The sequence below is a fragment of the Pelophylax lessonae genome (assembly GCF_965119305.1).
Source record: "Pelophylax lessonae genome assembly, chromosome: 6".
Classification (NCBI taxonomy): Eukaryota; Metazoa; Chordata; class Amphibia; order Anura; family Ranidae; genus Pelophylax; species Pelophylax lessonae.
Window position 1 is genome coordinate 269,151,453 of NC_138773.1, and position 21,105 is coordinate 269,172,557.

Genomic DNA, 21,105 nt, shown 5'->3' on the forward strand with positions numbered 1-21,105 from the left:
GGCACTGATTGAAGGTAGTTGTACAGAAGTCGATCAGTGTTTATGCGTGGTATGTGTGTTTGCTTTTAGCTAGTTGTCTTTTAGCTAGTTGTCTTTTAGCTAGTTGTCTTTTAGCTAGTTGTCTTTTAGCTAGTTGTCTTTTAGCTAGTTGTCTTTTAGCTAGTTGTCTTTTAGCTAGTTGTCTTTTAGCTAGTTGACTTCTGTCTTACATAAAGCATGGTATATGGGAAACTGGAGGAGCTTTAACTATGGATAGCATGCATCACTCGAAAGAAGAATTGTTGCGCGACATTTTTACTAATTGGGCGCAGTGCACTCCATATCAATCTGCATTTAGAACTTGCCCCTTTTCTATTCACATGCCATTCTTTGTTCAAACCCCCAACACCAAAATACTTAATAAACAGCCTATGCTCAGTACCCTCAAATATTTTTATTTCAGATTGCAAATGCGGTGTGCACTGTAAAGAAAAAAACATTTACATTTTTATTGCGTTGCTTTTTTTTGAATGTGAGCTGAACTTTCCATCCCCCGGTGTAGGCCTCATTTTATTAAGCATATGGGTGTGGTTAAGGCAAAGCTTACTGGTACAGTTTGTCCGTGGGATGAGTCAGTCTCTTTAAATTCTTGCATGTTATTTCAGAAGTGAGAATCTCTCGCTCGGCCGTGTTTTTGCGGCTTGGCTTCCACACTGGCACAGGTTCAAAGCCTGTTCTTTGAAATGCATCTTTACGAAGTTTAGACAGTTTAGAACTTCAAAGTGGCGTAGAGGGGGAGCAGGGAACGTGGAAAAAAAAAAACGGCAACAAAGAGACTTTTTATTCCATTTGCTCGCTGCTGCTAGCGGAGGAAAATGCTGGCTAATTATTAAATAGCCGTGTAAATTGTAGGCTTGGAAAAGAACTGTGCATCACAACACGCAGTGCAGTGCCAGGTCCTGGTACTCCTCTATTCTCTACCAAAGTTTCACAACGTACAAAGTGAAAAGACTTTTTTTGGTTTGGTAGTCCTCCCTAAAATCCTCCAAATCACACTATTTGGAAATCTTTAATGCAAAAGGTTGTTTTTTTTCTTATCGGCCAGATTCAACAGGCTGCTCCTGAGATTAGATGGGGGCAAAGTGGGTACAGTATATGAATACCAGAATGAAGATTGGAGCCATTCAGTGTAGATACCTTGAGTCGGTTTAGGTTTTTCTAAAACTTTTATTTAGTTTTGCATAGACTTTAAAGTGGAATTTTAGAAAAAAAAAAGAAATAAAATTGTTGTTCAGTCAAGATTTTAATGTGGAAGGGACATACTAGGTCTCTTCTGCAATAGTTCAATTCCTGCTTACTTACATTGTACAGTGAGCTGCCCACACACAGTGACCAAAAATATTAACCTGGAAGAAGAGCGGCCGAAAGTCAGCAGCTGGCAGGGAGTTCCGGGACACCTTAGGGCTGGAGTGAAGAGGAGTATAGTTCCACTTTAAACCTCCATTCGCGCTTTTAGGGCTGGAGTGAAGAGGAGTATAGTTCCACATTAAACCTCCATTCGCACCTCAGCGCTGGAGTGAAGAGGAGTATAGTTCCACTTTAAACCTCCATTCGCACCTCAGGGCTGGAGTGAAGAGGAGTATAGTTCCACTTTAAACCTCCATTCGCACCTCAGGGCTGGAGTGAAGAGGAATATAGTTCCACTTAAAACCTCCATTCGCACCTCAGGGCTGGAGTGAAGAGGAATATAGTTCCACTTAAAACCTCCATTCCCACATCGGGGCTGGAGTGAAGAGGAGTATAGTTCCACTTTAAACCTCCATTCGCACCTTAGGGCTGGAGTGAAGAGGAATATAGTTCCACTTTAAACCTCCATTCCCACATCGGGGCTGGAGTGAAGAGGAGTATAATTCCACATTAAACCTCCATTCGCACCTTAGGGCTGGAGTGAAGAGGAGTATAGTTCCACTTTAAACCTCCATTTGCACCTCAGGGCTGGAGTGAAGAGGAGTATAGTTCCACTTAAAACCTCCATTCCCACATCGGGGCTGGAGTGAAGAGGAGTATAATTCCACATTAAACCTCCATTCGCACCTCAGGGCTGGAGTGAAGAGGAGTATAGTTCCACTTTAAACCTCCATTCGCACCTTAGGGCTGGAGTGAAGCGGAGTATAGTTCCACTTTAAACCTCCATTCGCACCTCAGGGCTGGAGTGAAGAGGAATATAGTTCCACTTAAAACCTCCATTCCCACATCGGGGCTGGAGTGAAGAGGAGTATAGTTCCACTTAAAACCTCCATTCCCACATCGGGGCTGGAGCGAAGCGGAGTATAGTTCCACTTTAAACCTCCATTCGCACCTCAGGGCTGGAGTGAAGAAGAGTATAGTTCCAATTTAAACCTCCATTCGCACCTTAGGGCTGCAGTGAAGAGGCGTATAGTTCCACTTTAAACCTCCATTCGCCCCTTGGCATTGTCACCTGTCGCATGAAGCTTGAAAAGATACATGAGCCTTTTGGGACAGAATTATGCATTTTTGGTCTCATGGTTTTTATGGGATCATCTGAAAATTGCTTGAAAATGTTTGTGTGCGTTTCTCAGGCATTCCCATTAAATGTCTATGGGGTTAAAAATGTGTGTTTCAGCTCATATATAAAAACGTACGTGCACAAAAAAGCCTCTAAATTGTCTTTCTGGCTTTGCTTGCACTAAGTGAAGATAGGTAAAAAACCTCTGCACAGTTAGGCCTCATGCACACTGGACATTTTTTGAATTACTGTTTTTTGGCTTCTGGCGTTTTTTTCTACAGCCAGTAAACTCCCCAGCATGTTATACTATATGTCCATGCACACATAGGCTTTTATTAGCATTTTTTTGGCAGGGTGTTTTCTTGCTGGGGAAAAAAAAACACAGAACAAATGGGTTTTAGGCCCCTTTCACACGGGCGTTGTGCCCGACGGATTCCGTTTTTTGATCAGCGGGGATCGATCCGCCGAGCCACGCTAAGCAGGGCGATGACAGGTCCGTCTCCGCTTACTTTGCATTAAGATTCCCACTCTCCTCCATTGGAGATTGGAGAATGGACCGCCTGTTCGTTTTCATCCAATCTTATCCGATCCGATCCTCCAGACTGATTGAAAATAGGGTTTCCATCCGTCTGGATTTCACGGACAGAATCGGATCGGATAGCAGCGGGTGTTAGCGGAGACTCCATAGGGCTGCATGGAGCATCCAAACGGGTCCGCTTGAAAAACTGACAGGCGGACCGGATCGGAAAGCCCCTGTGAAAGGGGCCTTAGAGGAGTTTTTCAGCTGCAAAAACACTCGAACGCTGATAAAAGCTGAACGCGGCTATTTGGCGTTTATTTTATCAGCATTTTTGAGCCATAAGCTTTTGTTGGAGTATAGTTTTGCTAAAAAAAAAAAAAAAAAAAAAAGCCGCTAAGAAACGCAACAGCTTAAGGGCTCTTTCACACGGCCGCTCCGTGTGAAAGCTTCGCTGCGGGACTTTTTTTTTTTTTCACGGAGCGGATGACATTTGTGTCATCCGCTCCGTATGTCCGCATATCATCCCATCCGTTTGCGGATGATATGCGGACATAATGTAAGTCTATGGGCATTGCGAATTTCAGCGGATGACACCGCTGACATCCGATTTTCCTTCCTTTCCGTTTTTTGAACGGTTGAAAAATAGGGTTCTGTTCCGTTCGAAAAAACGGAACAGAACTGAAAGGAAGAAAATCGGATGTCAGTGGATGGTATTCCGCTGACATCCGCAATGCCATAGACTTACATTATGTCCGCAAATCATCCGCAAAAAAATAGGATGATTTGCGGACACACGGAGCGGCCGTGTGAAAGAGCCCTAACGCTGAAAAACACTACTGCAAAAATGCTGCAAAACTCATTCTACTGCTACAGATTTCTACAGCTCACGCTACTGACGTTTTTCAAATTTCCAGTTTGCATGAGGCCTTATACCAATTGTCATGTGTGTGCCTTCTGGGGGAGGGGGAGAATTAGGGGGATTTCTACTCTTTTGTCCTGATGACAGTTGTCACTGAAACAGGTGAGGAAAAATCTTCCAATGGGGACACCTGTTTTGGGAACAACTGGCTAAGAGGGGATTTTCCCTACTATGGAGAAGATTACCGATCACTTTCTGGGTATTTAGCAATACTGGTACTTATTGTTAAACAATATCCAAGTTTTTTTTTTTTTTTGTTTTGTTTAATTTGGATTAAATTGGGTAACAATCCGGTGCCCCCAAGGCTCTGTTCTATCAGAAGATGGATTGGGGACTGTGGAAGTAGGGGAGGGTCAGAGAAGACAGGATCAAAAAGCTTTTTTTACAAAGTGTAGACCAGGGATCCTCAAACTACGGTCCTCCAACTGTTGCTGAACTACACATCCCATGAGGCATTGTAAAACTCTGACATTCACAGACATGACTAGGCATGATGGGAATTGTAGTTCCTGAACAACTGGAGGCCCATAGTTTGAAGACCCCTGGTGTAGAGGATTAACCCCTTGGGTTCCACAGTGAGTAGGACAAGCATGCTTTACTGCATATACAGACTGATTTTGCGGTTGTGGGTTTAGTGACACTTTTTTAAGGCCCCTTTCACACTTGTACGACTTGTTCTGTGACTTGGGACTGCAAAGTCACATTACAAGTCGTACTCCATGATTTCTAAGTACTGTTCATATCTGTGCGACTTTAAGTCGCAACAACGTCAACGTAGTCCCTGCACTACTTTGGTCCGACTTTGATGCGTTTTGAGGTCCATAGACCTCAAGATTACACAGGCCTCACTTCAAGTCCAGTCAAATCGTGGCAAAATCGCGTGACTTTTAGGTTGCACGAGTGTGAAAGGGGCCTAACTCATAGCCACTATAGTTCCATTACTCATGATGTATATGAATACCTGATATAAGTATACAGTGAATGCCCTTGGTTGCTGTGGGTCACTGTAGATTGGTAGTTGCCCTTTTGCATAGTTGCCAACATTTAAAAAAAAATTCCAGGGACACTTTGCAGCACAGCTATCAATTACCACACCCACTTCCCGAAGCTCCGCCCACTATGCATAATTAATCTTGCCTATTTATCAGATTATAGAGCCTACTCAATATACAGAGAGAATTACAGAAAATTTAAGAAGGGAATTTCAAACTTAAGGCCACAGTAGCAGAGTTGGAATAAGCCTCCATTCAGCTGCACTACTTCTGCGTAACATTTATGGGCAGCCCGATTAACAGGCGCTTCCAGGGACAATATAAATTACCTGGGACTGTCCCAGGAAAAAAGGGACAGTTGGCAAGTATGCTTTTGCCATAGGCCAATAATTATGAATGGAAGGCCTGGGTGGTTTTCGGCTGTATAGAAGAACACTTTGTGCCGACATCCTCTGAAGTCTGGTGTGTTGTCTGGTGACAAGATCTTCAGGAAGAATTTTTGTATTTACTGAAAATAGAAGAAATGTGATGTGGATGTGATTTCTACACAAATACTTTAAATACCGTTCCATGTTCTAAGGGCAAATGGCAATCCTGAATTTTAAAAGATTTGCACGTTTGCCTCCGGTTTGCTGACAATAGAAAGGGTTGGTGCGTCTGGGAGGTGACAAATATTCTGAATCTCATTTAGTGAGATTGTGTAACTGACATCAGACTAATTCTACTGACCAATCACAAGTCAACTCTATAGCTCTGGAGACAAAACTTTTTATTTTTTATTACCTGGTTATAGAAAAATAAGGAAATACAAACTTTTGCTGTTGTCCCTTGAACAGAAATGGGGGGGAGGGGGTGGGGCATCTCTTGGTGGGGACATCTATTCTGTTGACAAATCTGTAAAAGGGATTTCCCACGCTTTCTAGAGATTTCCAAACGCTACTTGTTTTGTCTGGGAAAGGATGTGAACGGAAATCAGACAGCAAAAGAAGAAAACGTTTTAACCATTCTATACTCCAAAACTACAAAAGTTTTACCTCCTAGATGGATTGCAGTGGGGGTTTTTGCTTTGCTTAAAATTAAATTCCAGTTCCCCCCCTTCTTTATTTTGGGACTCCCCTCCTCTTGCTTTAGGGCCTGGTTCACACCATTGTGTGATTGCTGCCCGCGTTAACTTGAATGGGCTGCCATGCCTGCGTTTCCTGCAGAAAAAAGGTACAATCCCTATTTTTGAAGACGCAGCGGCAAGGAAATCGCATGGTGCTTCTGTTCACACAAACATGCCGCGCTTTTGAGATGGGGGGCCATTAAGAATGAATGGTAGCCCTGTGCATTTTTAAACAGCAGCGCGTTTTGACTGCAGATGGTTGTAGGTGCGGTAATTGATGCAATATCTGTAACCGTACACAATGGCGTGAACCAGGCCTCAAAAAAAGAGTACCCAAGCTTTTGTACCCAGCTTCATTCTCCGTATACCGCCATCAGTCCTGTTCTGTCCATTTCCTGAGAAGCCAGCCCACTGCTGACACACAACCCATGGGGGAGCATCATCACACAAGCTGGGCTGACCGCACACCACTGGAATCCTACTTCAGTTAGCCATTTCTTTTTTTTTTGGGGCTAGAATAGTCAGGTCATTGTGGACGCCATCACGCCATCCAGCAGTATAGAAGTGTTCTGGAGGCGATCGGTTCCCATTTCCTACATGCATGTATACATCTTACGTTTATGAGTATAATGTATACTACCTATTTGGATTTTAATAAACTTTTTTAGTGGTAATGCACAAGGTCGGTGCGCCCTTTTCTTGTCGTCTTAGAGTAGTAAATGGTTAGGACCCCATCAAGATTTTTTTTTTTTTTTTTGCGATTGTGGTTTGTCGGAAGACTTCCCTTCATTTACTGTTCCACAGAAACAGCAAGAGAGTAAGAGGAGATCCCTCAAAAGCATAGGGATTCTCCATCCTAAACAGTTGTCACTAGCACAGGCTTCTGATGACCAACAAACTTTTGATATCCCATCTTTGCTGGTGACCATTCCTACTAGGACCAACAGGGAAGGGTAACTCCACTTTCACGGGGGAGGGGGGGAAATAGCAATTAAAGGAAAAATATAGCGTATACAATTGTGAAACAAATCATATTGTATTTGAATGTTATTAAAAATTATCTTTCCTTTTCAATCTGCAGCTGTTGTAATTTTCTGAAAATGCAATGCAATATGGCTACCTGGAGCTGTTCTGTACACAGAATGTGTACTGACCACACCCCAGAAACATCATTTCCTGCTTGTGTGATTGGCTCACCAATTTTCCCAGAAGTCTACAGTAACATACAAGTCAGATTTCTGGCACCCCTGCAACAAAAATGTAATTTTTGGTGAGATACTCCCAATAGGAACACGTCTAAAGGGATGCACACCCAGCAACTTTCCTCATTAAAGCTCTGCAGCTGCCACAGCTGACAGATAATTATGAAACCACTCCCATTAGACCCACTCAGCGGAACAAACAGGGATTTCTTCAAAAGTAGAGTTACGCTTTAAGACAATTTTGGGAATCTTTTGGCTTGCAGAAGCTGCCTGTCTATATTTGTATGTCCCTAAAATCATACTGTCCTCAAACTGTTGGACAACTACAATACAAAACCATTATTCTGGGCCAGTTCACATGAATCGCAAAACAAGCTGTGCGTTCCTGTGCAATCCTGGTGTTAATTTGAATGGGCTGAAATCGTGACGGGCCACACCAAAAGTAGTGCATGTACTATACAAAACGCACAGCAACTGGTTTGCATGGGACTACTATACCATGCGATCCGGTGCAGGCAAATGCACAGCATTTGCAACCTGCAACAGATCGCAAGTGCAGTGCTTTTGAAGCCCCGTGCATGAAACACACACAGAATGCAGGTTTCCCACACCTCATTCTGGTGTGAACTGGTCCTCCATCAAACCTCAGGGTAAAAGAACCATTAAAGTGGAACTTCACCCTCCCAATCAGCATTGATTATTTTTAATCCTCATCCTGCTAACATTAGTAAATAGGAAAGTATATCATATTATAACTTTTTTTTTTTTTTTACATTTCTTTAGCTACTTCCTGGTTTCTTGCCTAAGCAAATGATGTCATACATCCCAGGAGTCTTCAGAAAGGAAGGAGGGGTTTTCCCAGCTAAGCACACTCTCCTGCATGCATGCTTGAACTAAGGGCAGATAGATTCCAGGAAGTAAATGCTACATGAATCTTCTGCCCTTACTCAAGATGGCCATGGTCAAAAATGTTAGGGGGTGTTTTTCAAAGTGATTTCTCAACAAAATAATACATGGAAACAGATGGATGGGGGAGTTTGCTTTGAATATTAAAAATGAATAAGTGTTTTTGGTTTGGCATTTTATTGGAAGTTAATACTTGGAATGTCCTAACAGCTAAACCTCTACATGGTGTTCAGCATCTACTGTTGCATTCTCCATTATGTAAAATACATTAAGACATTTTAACTGGTCATAGAGTACAGTAGGTGTTCAGACTTGGGAACCCAAGTACAAAAATCCAACCAGTAAAGTGACTGAGAGAATAAAAAAGATGGTTTTGTTCTCGTCATCTACCAAAAAAAAAATGGATTATTGGATGTAGGTGGGTTGACTCTTTCAGTTTAAATTAATTACATGGGGGTTTAATTATAAATATATTCACACCAGATTCATTAAACTTTCAACCCAGTTTCAGGTAAATCCAGTGAGATATGTGTGAATCTTTAGTGGAATCATTTGTAATTCAACCCTATTGAGTTAATTGGACATGAACTAATATAAAAGCTTGGTAGAGGCACCAAATCCCTTCCCGCTCGATCTAAAAAAAATAAAATAAATAACAGTTGGCCTTAAATTGAAATCTTTACTAGGGCATCTGGAATGATACTGGATATGTCAGTGGTCTCTTTGCTTGCTTTTATCTGGCCCTTTGGGCACGATTCCTTCCACTGACTCCCAACAATGTGGCACCATTTCTTCCACTGACTCCCAACAATGTGGCACCATTTCTTCCACTGACTCCAACAATGTGGCACCATTTCTTCCACTGACTCCAACAATGTGGCACCATTTTTTCCGCTGACTCCAACAATGTGGCACCATTTTTTCCGCTGACTCCAACAATGTGGCACTATTTCTTCCACTGACTCCAACAATGTGGCACTATTTCTTCCACTGACTCCAACAATGTGGCACCATTCCTTCCACTGACTCCCAACAATGTGGCACCATTCCTTCCACTGACTCCCAACAATGTGGCACCATTCCTTCCACTGACTCCCAACAATGTAGCACCATCCCTTCCACTGACTCCCAACAATGTGGCACCATCCCTTCCACTGACTCCCAACAATGTGGCACCATCCCTTCCACTGACTCCCAACAATGTGGCACCATCCCTTCCACTGACTCCCAACAATGTGGCACCATCCCTTCCACTGACTCCCAACAATGTGGCACCATCCCTTCCACTGACTCCCAACAATGTGGCACCATCCCTTCCACTGACTCCCAACAATGTGGCACCATCCCTTCCACTGACTCCCAACAATGTGGCACCATCCCTTCCACTGACTCCCAACAATGTGGCACCATCCCTTCCACTGACTCCCAACAATGTGGCACCATCCCTTCCACTGACTCCCAACAATGTGGCACCATCCCTTCCACTGACTCCCAACAATGTGGCACCATCCCTTCCACTGACTCCCAACAATGTGGCACCATCCCTTCCACTGACTCCCAACAATGTGGCACCATCCCTTCCACTGACTCCCAACAATGTGGCACCATCCCTTCCACTGACTCCCAACAATGTGGCACCATCCCTTCCACTGACTCCCAACAATGTGGCACCATCCCTTCCACTGACTCCCAACAATGTGGCACCATCCCTTCCACTGACTCCCAACAATGTGGCACCATCCCTTCCACTGACTCCCAACAATGTGGCACCATCCCTTCCACTGACTCCCAACAATGTGGCACCATCCCTTCCACTGACTCCCAACAATGTGGCACCATTCCTTCCACTGACTCCCAACAATGTGGCACCATTCCTTCCACTGACTCCAACAATGTGGCACCATCCCTTCCACTGACTCACAACAATGGAGAACTTTTTTTTCAAATAATACCAATGATGGTGCGGTATTCCTCCAAATGCCAATGATCGGACACTATTCCTCTTCCTACTGACCACAGGTGTTATGTAATTTATTTATTTTTTATTCCCTCTGACCACCAAGTCTCAAACATTGTCTACTCCTACAGATGAAGGGCATTTACCAGTACTACTCCAAATGGTTGGGCCCTCTTAAAGTCTGAGGGACAGTAAACTGGCCCTTAGCTTGGAAACCCCTAGGTTATATTAACTCAGTGTTTTAATCAGCGTGGGAGGTGTATTAATGGGCCCTTTCTGTGAGTACATGTACATCACATGGCTCTATTAACTGACAGCTAATGGAAATTCAAAAAGAACCAGTCTATGGACACTTGTGGTAATCACACTCTGCACTCCTGAAGATAAACTTAAGGCATATATAAATAGCCACCATGCGCATATACTGGGATCCTTGTTTCAAAGTCCAACCAGCATCCTACCTGCATGGAGGTATACATCTGGGTTCTCTATTTTCTCACAGTTCCAAAACCCACCGGTAGGTTAGTTGGCTCAGTTGACTATGCCAAAGGTTGCTGCCTCACCTTCGAAGCAACACTTGCATGGTACAGTATTACAGCGTAAATGGCCTAATTGCCTCAGAAGAAAGCCGCCTAGCTTTCTAGTGTTTCTAGGATGTACGTGGCTTCTGTACTCCAATAGTAAGGATGTGTACATCATAAAAATATGACCAAATATTTTTTTTTTTTAGAATTTGGATTAAGCGGAAATTTACCCTCTTGTGTTTTTTTTTTTTTTTTTTTGCAGCTGTGACATGAGCCCATAGAAAACTGTTTACCTGTGTTCAGACCCATAGTTTAGTAATAAAAAAAAATGCCAACTTGGCAGCAGTGTTTATGAGCCCTAAGGGATGTCTAAGACCTGGCTATATCGTTGGCAGGTATATCTGGACACAACATTGAACAGAATTTTTTAAATCCTATGACAAATTGCATAGTTTGTATGTAATTTTTTTTTAATAGTATATTTAACAGTTTGCCTGGAGTTTAGCCTTAAACTGTTATAAAATCGCAGTCCTCTAGATTGGGACTGGTATTCATTAAGCTGTCAAATAAGAAAGGTGCTATCAGGAATTCAGGAGAATACAGCAAGGTCTTTATTATTTGACAGTTTTATGAATGCTCCCCTCTGCTCCAGCAGCCCGGAGAGAGCATTTCTTATCAGGTAATATTGGCCCTCTGGATTCTTCCTCACTAACTTTGATTGCAATTTTACCTTGATGTGCGTACTGCTCATCTCTCTGCAGCGATCTCATAACCGTTCCATGCCTTTGGTGTAGTATGACAATTGTGCAGCCTTGCTCAGCACAGGGAATAACACTCTTTACAGAATAATAATCTATTAAAAAATCAGTTACACGTCTGCCTTCCATAGTGATGAATGATAATATAGGTACAAAACACTATACCGCATGACAATCGCAGCAGGTTAAATGTAGCCTTAGATAAGCATGGCAAAGTAATGGATCCATCCCAGAGCATCCAGTTCACTACTCCACCAATGAGAACACAAAATCTGAGCAGACAGATCTATGAGGACCCCATTGGATTGCAATGGTGGGTCCCTATTAATGGCAGTCAGCTCCTAAAAGGGCAAGTTCACCTTTTTTTCAAAACTTGCTGTCCAGTCAACCCAGTGTAGACGTGAAAATAGCCTCAGCCTATGAGTCTGCCAAAGCCACGCCCCCGGCCTTTTTTTTTTTTTTTTTTTTTGCAACCGGAGCTTAATCTGGGGGGTGGAGCAAAACATGTCAGGAGCGTGGTTTTGGTGGAGACTCATAGACTGAGGCAGTTTTCAAATCTACACTAGTTTGGCTGGACAGGAGCGTAGTGCTGCTTTGATTTTTTTACATTCCTCATGTCGGATGAGCACCTTTGGCAGCCAGCAAAAAGGAATTTTTTGGGACTTGGAGGTGGTGCAGAGCAATAGAAGAGTTAAAAATACATAATCAAATTGATTTTTATTTTTAATCTGTTTAATGTCACTTTATTTATTCTCACTCCTCGATGTTACATTCCCATTAGGATGAAGTCTTCCACCTCAATTTGCTCAGCTAATAAGATGGCAACATCTCAGTTAGTGCAAAAATCCATATATTTATCAACAAGTGGATCTCTGGTCATCCATTCACACTAGTACGACTTGTCGGGCGACTTGGTCAGTCTGACAAGTCGCGCACCGTTGCGTCCCATAGTGTAGTATAGGAGCGACACAAGTCGCTCCGACTTAGAAAAAGGGTCCTGTACTACTTCGGGGCGACCTGGAGCGACTTGCATAGACATTAATTTTATGAAGTCATTGCAAGTCGTGCCGAAGTCGCGGTGCACGCGACTTCACAGGTCGCCCCAAAAGTCGTGCCGCTTCAGTGTGAACCGGCACTAAGGATAGCCTTTAGCATTATTGTATCTTTGCCACCACAGTGTCCTCAGTTTCCAATGTTGCTGGATTCTAAGCTACTCAAGAGGTTCACAATTGATTTATAAATGTCCACTGCATGCTTTCCCTTGCATTGGTCCATTCAAATGACCATCTTTCGCATAATCTGTTTTTCTCAAACCAATTTGCATTTGAACAAATTTTGTTGTCTGTGAGTTTTTTGGAATAAAAATTTTTTACTTTTTTAGTTTTTAACCATACTTGCATATGCAGGTTGTCACGTTTGTTCATTACATATGCAGGCTCTGCTTTCTGCCTACTAGCATTGCACAAAGTTCTGCTCTATGGTTCCTTTTTCAGTACGTCCCTGACAGGCGGCTGAGGCTTTAGACAATAGTCTGTCAGAGTAATTGATTTTATTTCCGTGTTCTTCAAACAAGGTTGAATTGCACTTGTCCAACATACCGATGGAAAATCAACAAGCCTGTATAAAAACATATAATTATGAAATTTTAAGAGCAGTAGATGTGTGTGACCTGTGACTGGCCTTAAATTGCTCTGTATTGTGTCACTGGTCTAATTGTGTATATTTTTAAACTTTGCTTTGTCTAGCTCTGATACCATCAGAGGAAGTTGGAGAATTTGGAACTGTTGCGCTTTAATGGCAGAACATTTGGTTTTAAACCTGTTGTTGTTTTTTTCCTTTAGCAACAAGAACAAGATCCAACAAACCTGTATATATCAAACTTGCCATTGTCCATGGATGAACAAGAGCTGGAAAATATGCTGAAGCCCTTTGGACAGGTGATATCGACAAGGATACTACGTGATTCCAGTGGCACCAGTCGCGGAGTCGGATTTGCAAGGTGGGTCTAATGGGCGCTGTGTTTATAAAGGTTTAACGACCTCTTCAGTCGAATTTGGATATTAAACTTTGCAACCCATACAAGGAGGACCACCCACCTGCTTGGGGGGATAAGAATTGAAATGATCCACAACTGTTCAGTAGTCCAGATAGAATTTTATCCCAGTAAAGCTGGCCATACATGGTCGTCCAGGAGAGAAAACAAAACCCCACAAATTAGCGCTGCAGCTGTTGATCGAGCAGCTTTTATCCCAAAAGGCGGTTGAGCAGAAGTCACACATGTATTTTACCGGTCCCTGTTGAAACAGCTACGTTTTGATCCATCTATGGCCACCTTAAGGGCAAAGGGATAAAAGATGGAGCAGCCAACACTTTTTGATGAAATGCATCCCCCTGTATAAAGCCTTGCAATAGGACTGGAACTTGAATAGTAGTTCATATAGTATGGTATTGTCTCATCAGATGCTGGTTTGGCTGCCTGAAGTATTTTTTATTGCAAAAGAGGCTTCTTGCCTTCCTCCTTGCAAGATGCTTTTGCATGTACACTGTGCTGAGCATGTCCAAATCAGTGCCAGGAGTTGGATCATTCCGGCCAATCATGATAACTGAAGTCCCTGAACCCGGGAGAAGATGTCTGCTGCAACTAGATAGCTTGCAGACATTGCATCACTGGAGGAAGGAGTATTGGAAGGTTTATTTCTGCTTTAACGTAGAACTAAACAAGCATTTTTTTCTTAAGTTTTCTATAGAGTGGAGAGGGATTAGAACCCCTGTCAGTTTTTCGTATGCGATGCCGTTCTGGAGATTCACCCTCTCCAATTGTCCTGTTTACCATTATCACTGAAAGTAAGAGTATCCCACACTTTGCGTTTTCCCCCAAAACTGTAATAGAGGAAATCCTCTGACAACTAGTTCCAATGACCCTGGTGACAACCAGGGATTTGCCTCACTTCCTGTTTTTAGTCAGGGGACCGGAAGTGAAGGAAAATCTCCACAATAGGACTTAGATGGCAAAAAAAAGACTGGTTATAACCTTACATTTCTTTATCCAAAATGGTAAAAATAAAGGCTTAGTTTTACTTTAAAATGTAACTCCACCCGAAAAGGGGAGTTTGGCTTTTTCTCCTCCTCCCCTTTTTTTTTTTTTTTTTTTTTTTTTGTGAAGCAGGTACCTGGTTTTGACAGGTACCCACTTCCGCTCTGATCACCTAGGAAGTTGCCCCTCATCCCCTTTGCCCACCGCTTTCTGGGACATGGCACAGATCCCAGAAGGCTGCAGGACCATTCACAAAGCACAGCACGGCTTGCACATGTGCAAAGAGATGCTGAATGTAAAGCTGCAAGGAGTCGCAGCTGGCTTCCCTTAGTAAACCTGCTGCCACCTAAGACCAAAAGAACCGACCCGGGTAAGTACGGCACTGGATCCTTGGACAGCTAGGTGTCCCTTGTTAAAAGTCAGCAGCTACAGTATTTTTAGTTGCTGACTTTTTTTTTTCATACAGCCTGAAGATCCTCTTTATGTCTTTAGAGTTTGGGTGATGGGCAAGCGATTAGGGTAAATCTAAAGTAAACTGCTCAAAAAAATTAAAGGAACGCTTTGAAAACACATCAGATCTCAATGGTGAAAAATATCATGCTGGAAATCTATACTGACATGGACTGGGTAATGTGTTAGGAATGAAAGGATGCCACGTTGTTTGATGGAAATAAGAATGATCAACCTGCAAAGGGCGGAATTCAAAGACACCCCGAAAATCAAATCAAAGTGAAAAAATGATGCAGCAGGCTAGTCCATTTTGCTGAAATTTTATTGCAGCAACTCAAAATGATACTCTGTTTGTATGGCCCCTAGTGCTTGTATACATGCCTGACAATGTCGGGGGGCATGCTCCTAATGAGACGACGGATGGTGTCCTGGGGTATTTCCTCTCAGATCTGGACCAGGGCATCACTGAGCTCCTGAACAGACTGAGGTGCAACCTGGCAGTGTCGCATGGGCCGACACCTAATGTCCCAGAGGTTTTCTATTGGATTAGGTCAGACAAGCGTGGGAGCCATTCAATGGTATCCATTCCTTCATCCTCCAGGAACTGGCTGCATACTCTTGCCACGTGAGGCTGGGCATTGTCATGCATCAGGAGGAACCCCGGACCCACTGCACCAGAGTTGGGTCTGACAATGGGTCGAAGGATTTCATCCCAATACCGAATGGCTGTCAGGGTGCCATTTTCTAGCCTTTAGAGGTCTGTGCGTCCCTCCATGAATATACCTCCCCAGACCATCACTGACCCATGACCAAAAAGGTTATGCTGAATGATGTTACAGGCAGCATAACCTTCTCCACGGCTTTTGCGGACCCTTTCACATCTGTCACATGTGCTCAGGGTGAACCTGTTCTAATCTGTAAAAAGCACAGTGCGCCAGTGGCGGACTTGATCAAAGGCAATTGAGCGCCACAGTGTCGGGCAGTGAGCACAGGGCCCACTAGAGGACGTCAGGCCCTCAGGCAATCCTCATGAAATCTGTTTCTGATTGTTTGGTCAGAGACATTCACACCAGTGGCCTTCTGCAGGTCATTTTGTTGGACTCTAGCAGTGCTTATCCTGTTCCTCCTTGCACAAAGGAGCAGATGCCCTGTCCAGCTCAATTGGAGTAACTGCCTGTCTCCTGGAATCTCCTCTATGCTCTTAAGATTGTGCTGGGTGACGCAACAAACCTGGCATTGGCACGTATTGATGTGCCATCCTGGAGGAGTTGGACTCCCTGTGCAACCTCTATAGGGTCCAGGTATCGCCTCATACTACCAGTAGTAAAACTGACCCTAGCCATTTGCAAAACGAGTGAAAAACAGTCAGGAAAGAAGAGTAGGGAAAATGTCAGTGGCTTCCACCTGTAAAACCATTCCTGTTTTAGAGGTTCTCTCATTGTTGCCCATCTATTGCACCTGTTAATTTAATTAACACAAAAGCAGCTGAAACTGATTAACAACCTCTTTCTGCTACTTGACTCACCAGATCAATATCCCAAGAGTTTATTCAACTTGATGCTATACTCTGATTAAAAAGTGTTCCTTAAATTTTTTTTGAGCAGTGTATAAGCAGCACTCCTTTCTGCATCAAACTGTATTATACTCTTTCTCCTGCATGCTATTCATCTTTTTTTATCTTTTTATTTTAAGCATTTTATCTGAGGTCTTCTACCCTAGAAATGGAAAGAAAGGCAAAGTGACCACCTTGGCCTTTTTCATTTTTCTATCCACTCAACCATTCAACAGTGACATTTTATTAGACGACATGGCTATTTAAACGAATGCACATAGCTTTATCTAAATGTGAACTGTAAAACATAGTAAGCCTAGGTTCACATATTTGTGGTTCTGCGTGCCGTGTTTGTGCAGGCACAGCAGCCTATTCATTTGAATAGGCTGCTGTACCTGCAGGAAACGGTCCTTGAACTGGTCTTTAAAATGCGGCCACACAGAGATCTCATAGTGCTTTTGCAGGAAACTGTACTGATATAGTCACTGGCAATAATTGCATGAAAAAGTTGACATGCTGGTTGTATCCAAGTTGATTGATGGCTCAACTTTGGTATAATCAGCCTTCCCGTACATTGTTCGAATCTCGACTGGTCCCTACTGAACCGGCAGTGATTTGAACCATCTATGGGCAGCTTTTGGAAGGTGTGGACTACAGAAGACACAGCTGTGATTGACACCCCTTGAGGCCCAGGGGGCGTATCAAGGACAGTTGGTGAGTTTTTTTAGGTTTTCCACCAAGTACCAAAGGCAAAAGCAGGTGGGACAGAAGACATTGAGACTGGAATTCTGTTGGAAGTTAAGGACAGTTTGCGTATAAGTTCATTTTTATGCACATAAAACCTAAGCTCCACACAGCAAATGCCAGGTTTTGCGCACAAAAAATGCAAATGCCAATGTGAACCCTGTACTGTACAATAGCTTGTTAGAGTTCAACGTAGAAATGGGTCTGTTCTGTTTTAACGAGGGCATCTTGCCCAAGCGTCAGAGTGTAGCTGAAAGCTGTACATGGCAAGAGCTGCGTGTTTTATGGTAAAATCATTTTCAACTGGGATTAACTTTGCCTCTTCCTTACTTTCAGGATGGAATCGACAGAGAAATGTGAAGCAGTGATCAATCATTTTAATGGAAAGTTTATTAAAACTCTTCCTGGTGTTTCAGGTTAGTACATTTGATTTCCTTTTAAAGCCCCTTCCATAGGCAAAACCGAATATTTACCTTATAACTGTTAGGATACTGCGTTTTGAGGAATACACTTTCTGCTTAATACAAAGAGGAACCCTACAAATGTTTACGAAGGGCTTAATTATCAAAGTATTGAAGCAGACCGCAAGGTAAGTGGCAGCAGAAAGGGCTGATTTGTTTTTGTGAAAACTTAAGAAGTTCAGACACAAGAACAAACACGGTGCTGGATTAAGATTTATTAAAGGGTCACTGAAATCACCACCCTCAGGAAAGAGAGGATCCCGAGTTGAGAAACCACACACATACAATCCAATGAGAGCACCAAACAAAGGTCCAAGGTCATTTATTGAGAACATTGATACATAGCATTATAAATCCAACGCATTTCAGGCCCCCCCGAAACATGTTGGATTTATTTTGCTACAAATAAATTGATCTGCACAAACAATAAGTGTTTACTGTATATAGTATATAGTCAACCGAGCTGAAGTGGCCCCACTGAATTGTTAAAATGGTGATACCCGTGTAAAGGACTCGCTGATCAAGGTGTGCAATTCCTTGAAAAGCTGCTGTGACTAGCTGATCAGATATGTCTTGCAGCAGATAGGACATTCTGATAGTTCTTTGCATTCTTAGCATGCGGCATTGCTCTAGAAACACAGGCATTCAGCTGTTAAACTGCTTTAACACATTGCTCTTTGTGTCAACCTGAACTTTTATTTCACCTTATCTTTCAATCAACTCTTGACAGCAGACAAACCTAAAAGCAGAGATTCTTTTCATGCCATACCACCAACGGGCTAAACAACCTATCCATGGGGCTAAATAACCTAGTGTATGTCTTTTTATGGGTCTTTCCAATCTCTGCTGATAAAGGCAAAGTCTGATTGGTCACTTTGGGTACTTGTATTGTACAAATTATTCGGTCTGCCTTACTTAGATAATCGTACCCTTACCAGGAGTCATGTTTGTCCTTGCAACCAGGGTGGATTGGGACTCTAGGGCTCATAGGGGGAAAGGGAGAAGGGCACACTGTGTGGCATTTAAAATTGAGCTCACCATGGTGAAGAATGCATGGGACTGGCGCAATATCACTCGGTCTTTACTCGCTAAAGGAAAGTAACATCGGTCTTAAGCAGCATAGAACCAGAGACTGGAGGTGCCATGCCAAAGGATGCAGTCACTAGGGCCAGCAGTTCTGCAGATAATCCTTTAATCCTTTAATTTCTCCTCTCCACACATGAAGGCAGATTGGGGAAGAGATGGCACACACCCTCACCTGTTTGTACACGCCACACCATAGCCCAGGAATGCTGTCCCAATGTATTTCCTGTTTGATGGAGTAAGAACTGCAACACTTGATCCACCACCACTTGACTGCACCGTACTGTACACCTACAGTACGAGATATACAGCTCCCCTTCCTAGTTGTTAGGACATGATATGGGACAACCCTACACCATCACCACCACCACCACCACACACTTTCTCTGATGCTTTTTTTTTTTAAGCATTTTTGCCCCATTAACCACTAGCAAGTGTTTTTCATTATATTTTTGCCCTATTTATTGGGGGGGTCTACCCAGAGATCCCCATGTTGACCATTCTGCCCCTGCCTGCAGCCTCTGAAAAATTGGCAGTGTTTTCCCATTACTGAAGAGAACTGATTTTTAAATAGCCCCTCTAAGCCACCACTAGAGGGTGATATTTGGACATGGGCAATTCATTCCGCTCATAGTAGGACTTCTAACAGTACCCCCTAGTGGCAGTAAGGAGAAGCTTCTTCCCCATTCTTATAAACACTGCACAGTGAGGCAGCAGGCCAAGCTGATTGAAACTGAAGTCAACCCCATTACAGATAACCTAACATTATATCGGCTTTGTTTGAGAGGATAAAGGGACAAGTAAAATACAGACAGAATTGGTTAATGAGGTATATCTAACTTTTTTTTTTTTCTTTGGATCAGGTAGTCAATAGGTAAGGCTGGTCATTCAGCAATTAAAGCTGAAGGATACGCATAGACTATTTTGTATAGTATGTATGTGCCATTTTTTAAATGGATGAGGTGTGGCGGGGGGGTTGCTGATGTTAGTTTTCACCTTGTCCAATTAGGATATGCGCATTCATTGCGAGAAAGAAAAGCGTTCTTTGAATGGCACCCTTGCTGAGTGAGCGGCTTAAGGTTCACAGGGGATGAAAGCTGCTCAGGTGTGCAAAAGAGGAAGTAGTTTGAGACTTTAAATGAGGCGTGTGACACAGCCAATAGGAATAAGGCAATGAATGATCACAATGCATGTAACAAAAATAAGAATGGTAAAATTAAATGACAAACCTTGTAGAAGAGAGCGGAGATGCGTTTAACAAAATCGCACAATTGCACAAACAATAAGTATAGTATTATTATTATATAGTATTTATATAGCACCGACAGTTTACGCAGTGCTTTACAACGTGAGGGTAGACAGTACAAATACAATACACTTTAATACAGTAGGAATCAGAGGACCCTGCTCGTTAGAGCTTACAATCTAATGTAGATGCATAATACATGTACTGAATTGCATGAAAGTAGACCCATTTAACAGAATTGCATAATTGCACAAACACTTTATATAATATGACTGTAGATACATAATACGTGTTGCTGAATTCTATCAGAGTAGGCCCGATGCGTTTCTGTGGACTGTGTTTCCACTTCATCAGGGGCAGGTATATACTGTGCATCTGTAAAAAATGTATGCATATATATCAGAGGATGTGGATAATGGTATAATGTTGGAAAGGAGGAAAAAAACCTAGGCCTAGTCAACTTACTGTACAATGCAGCTCAGATCTACTACTACATGCTGATATGGATTGCTGGACATGGTACAGGTCTCTCAGGTGTGCTTCCTGTGTTCACTAAGCAGCAGAGCAGCTGCTCAAAGCAGGACCCAGAAGCTAGCAGCGATCTCTAGAGTCGCAGTGCCTACTACAGTGATTTCCAGCTTCCATAGGGATTCCACAGGTATGGCACATATTTAATTGATCCAAGCTGGACCAATAGAACTACACAAAATATTCCATACCTAAAAACTTCCGTTTTTAAATAGTTTCATTTAATTCTGTGGCGTGGGGAAGGCCACATACTGGGTGAATTTTTAGAAGTGTATGGGCAGCCTTTTCTATTTAATTTTTTTTTACTTTTTTGCAATCTGTCCTTTTTGCGTCATGTTTTTTGACTACATGATAAAATATGAGGACATTTCTCAAGTGAGGTAACTCCTAGAATTTGCCCCTATTTGAAGATTTCTCTTTATTCCTGTTCTAGTAACCACTCAAGCTTTTGGATTTTCCCATCACTTTCAATCGTAATCCTAAGAACAAAAAAGGATGAAGCTCTCTAGCAAGGACACACAGTATTGTATTCCTAACTGAGGCTCTAACCCTTCACCAACCTTTTCAAAAATAAGTTTTGACTTGATACACTTTAAAGCAGGACCAACTGCATCCTAG

At 42.7% G+C, this 21,105-nt stretch overlaps 1 protein-coding gene across 6 annotated transcripts in view; it reads left to right on the top strand.

The window, feature by feature from the left end:
• The window catches only part of RBMS1 (RNA binding motif single stranded interacting protein 1), a 532,988-nt gene that overhangs the window by 468,524 nt on the left and 43,359 nt on the right, over positions 1 to 21,105 (top strand). For all 6 annotated transcript variants that reach the window (XM_082261033.1, XM_082261035.1, XM_082261032.1 and 3 more), the window contains exons 5-6: positions 13,231 to 13,388; positions 17,506 to 17,585. In XM_082261033.1, coding sequence (XP_082117159.1) covers positions 13,231 to 13,388; positions 17,506 to 17,585 — 238 coding nt within the window. The remainder of the gene's footprint in view (positions 1 to 13,230; positions 13,389 to 17,505; positions 17,586 to 21,105) is intronic.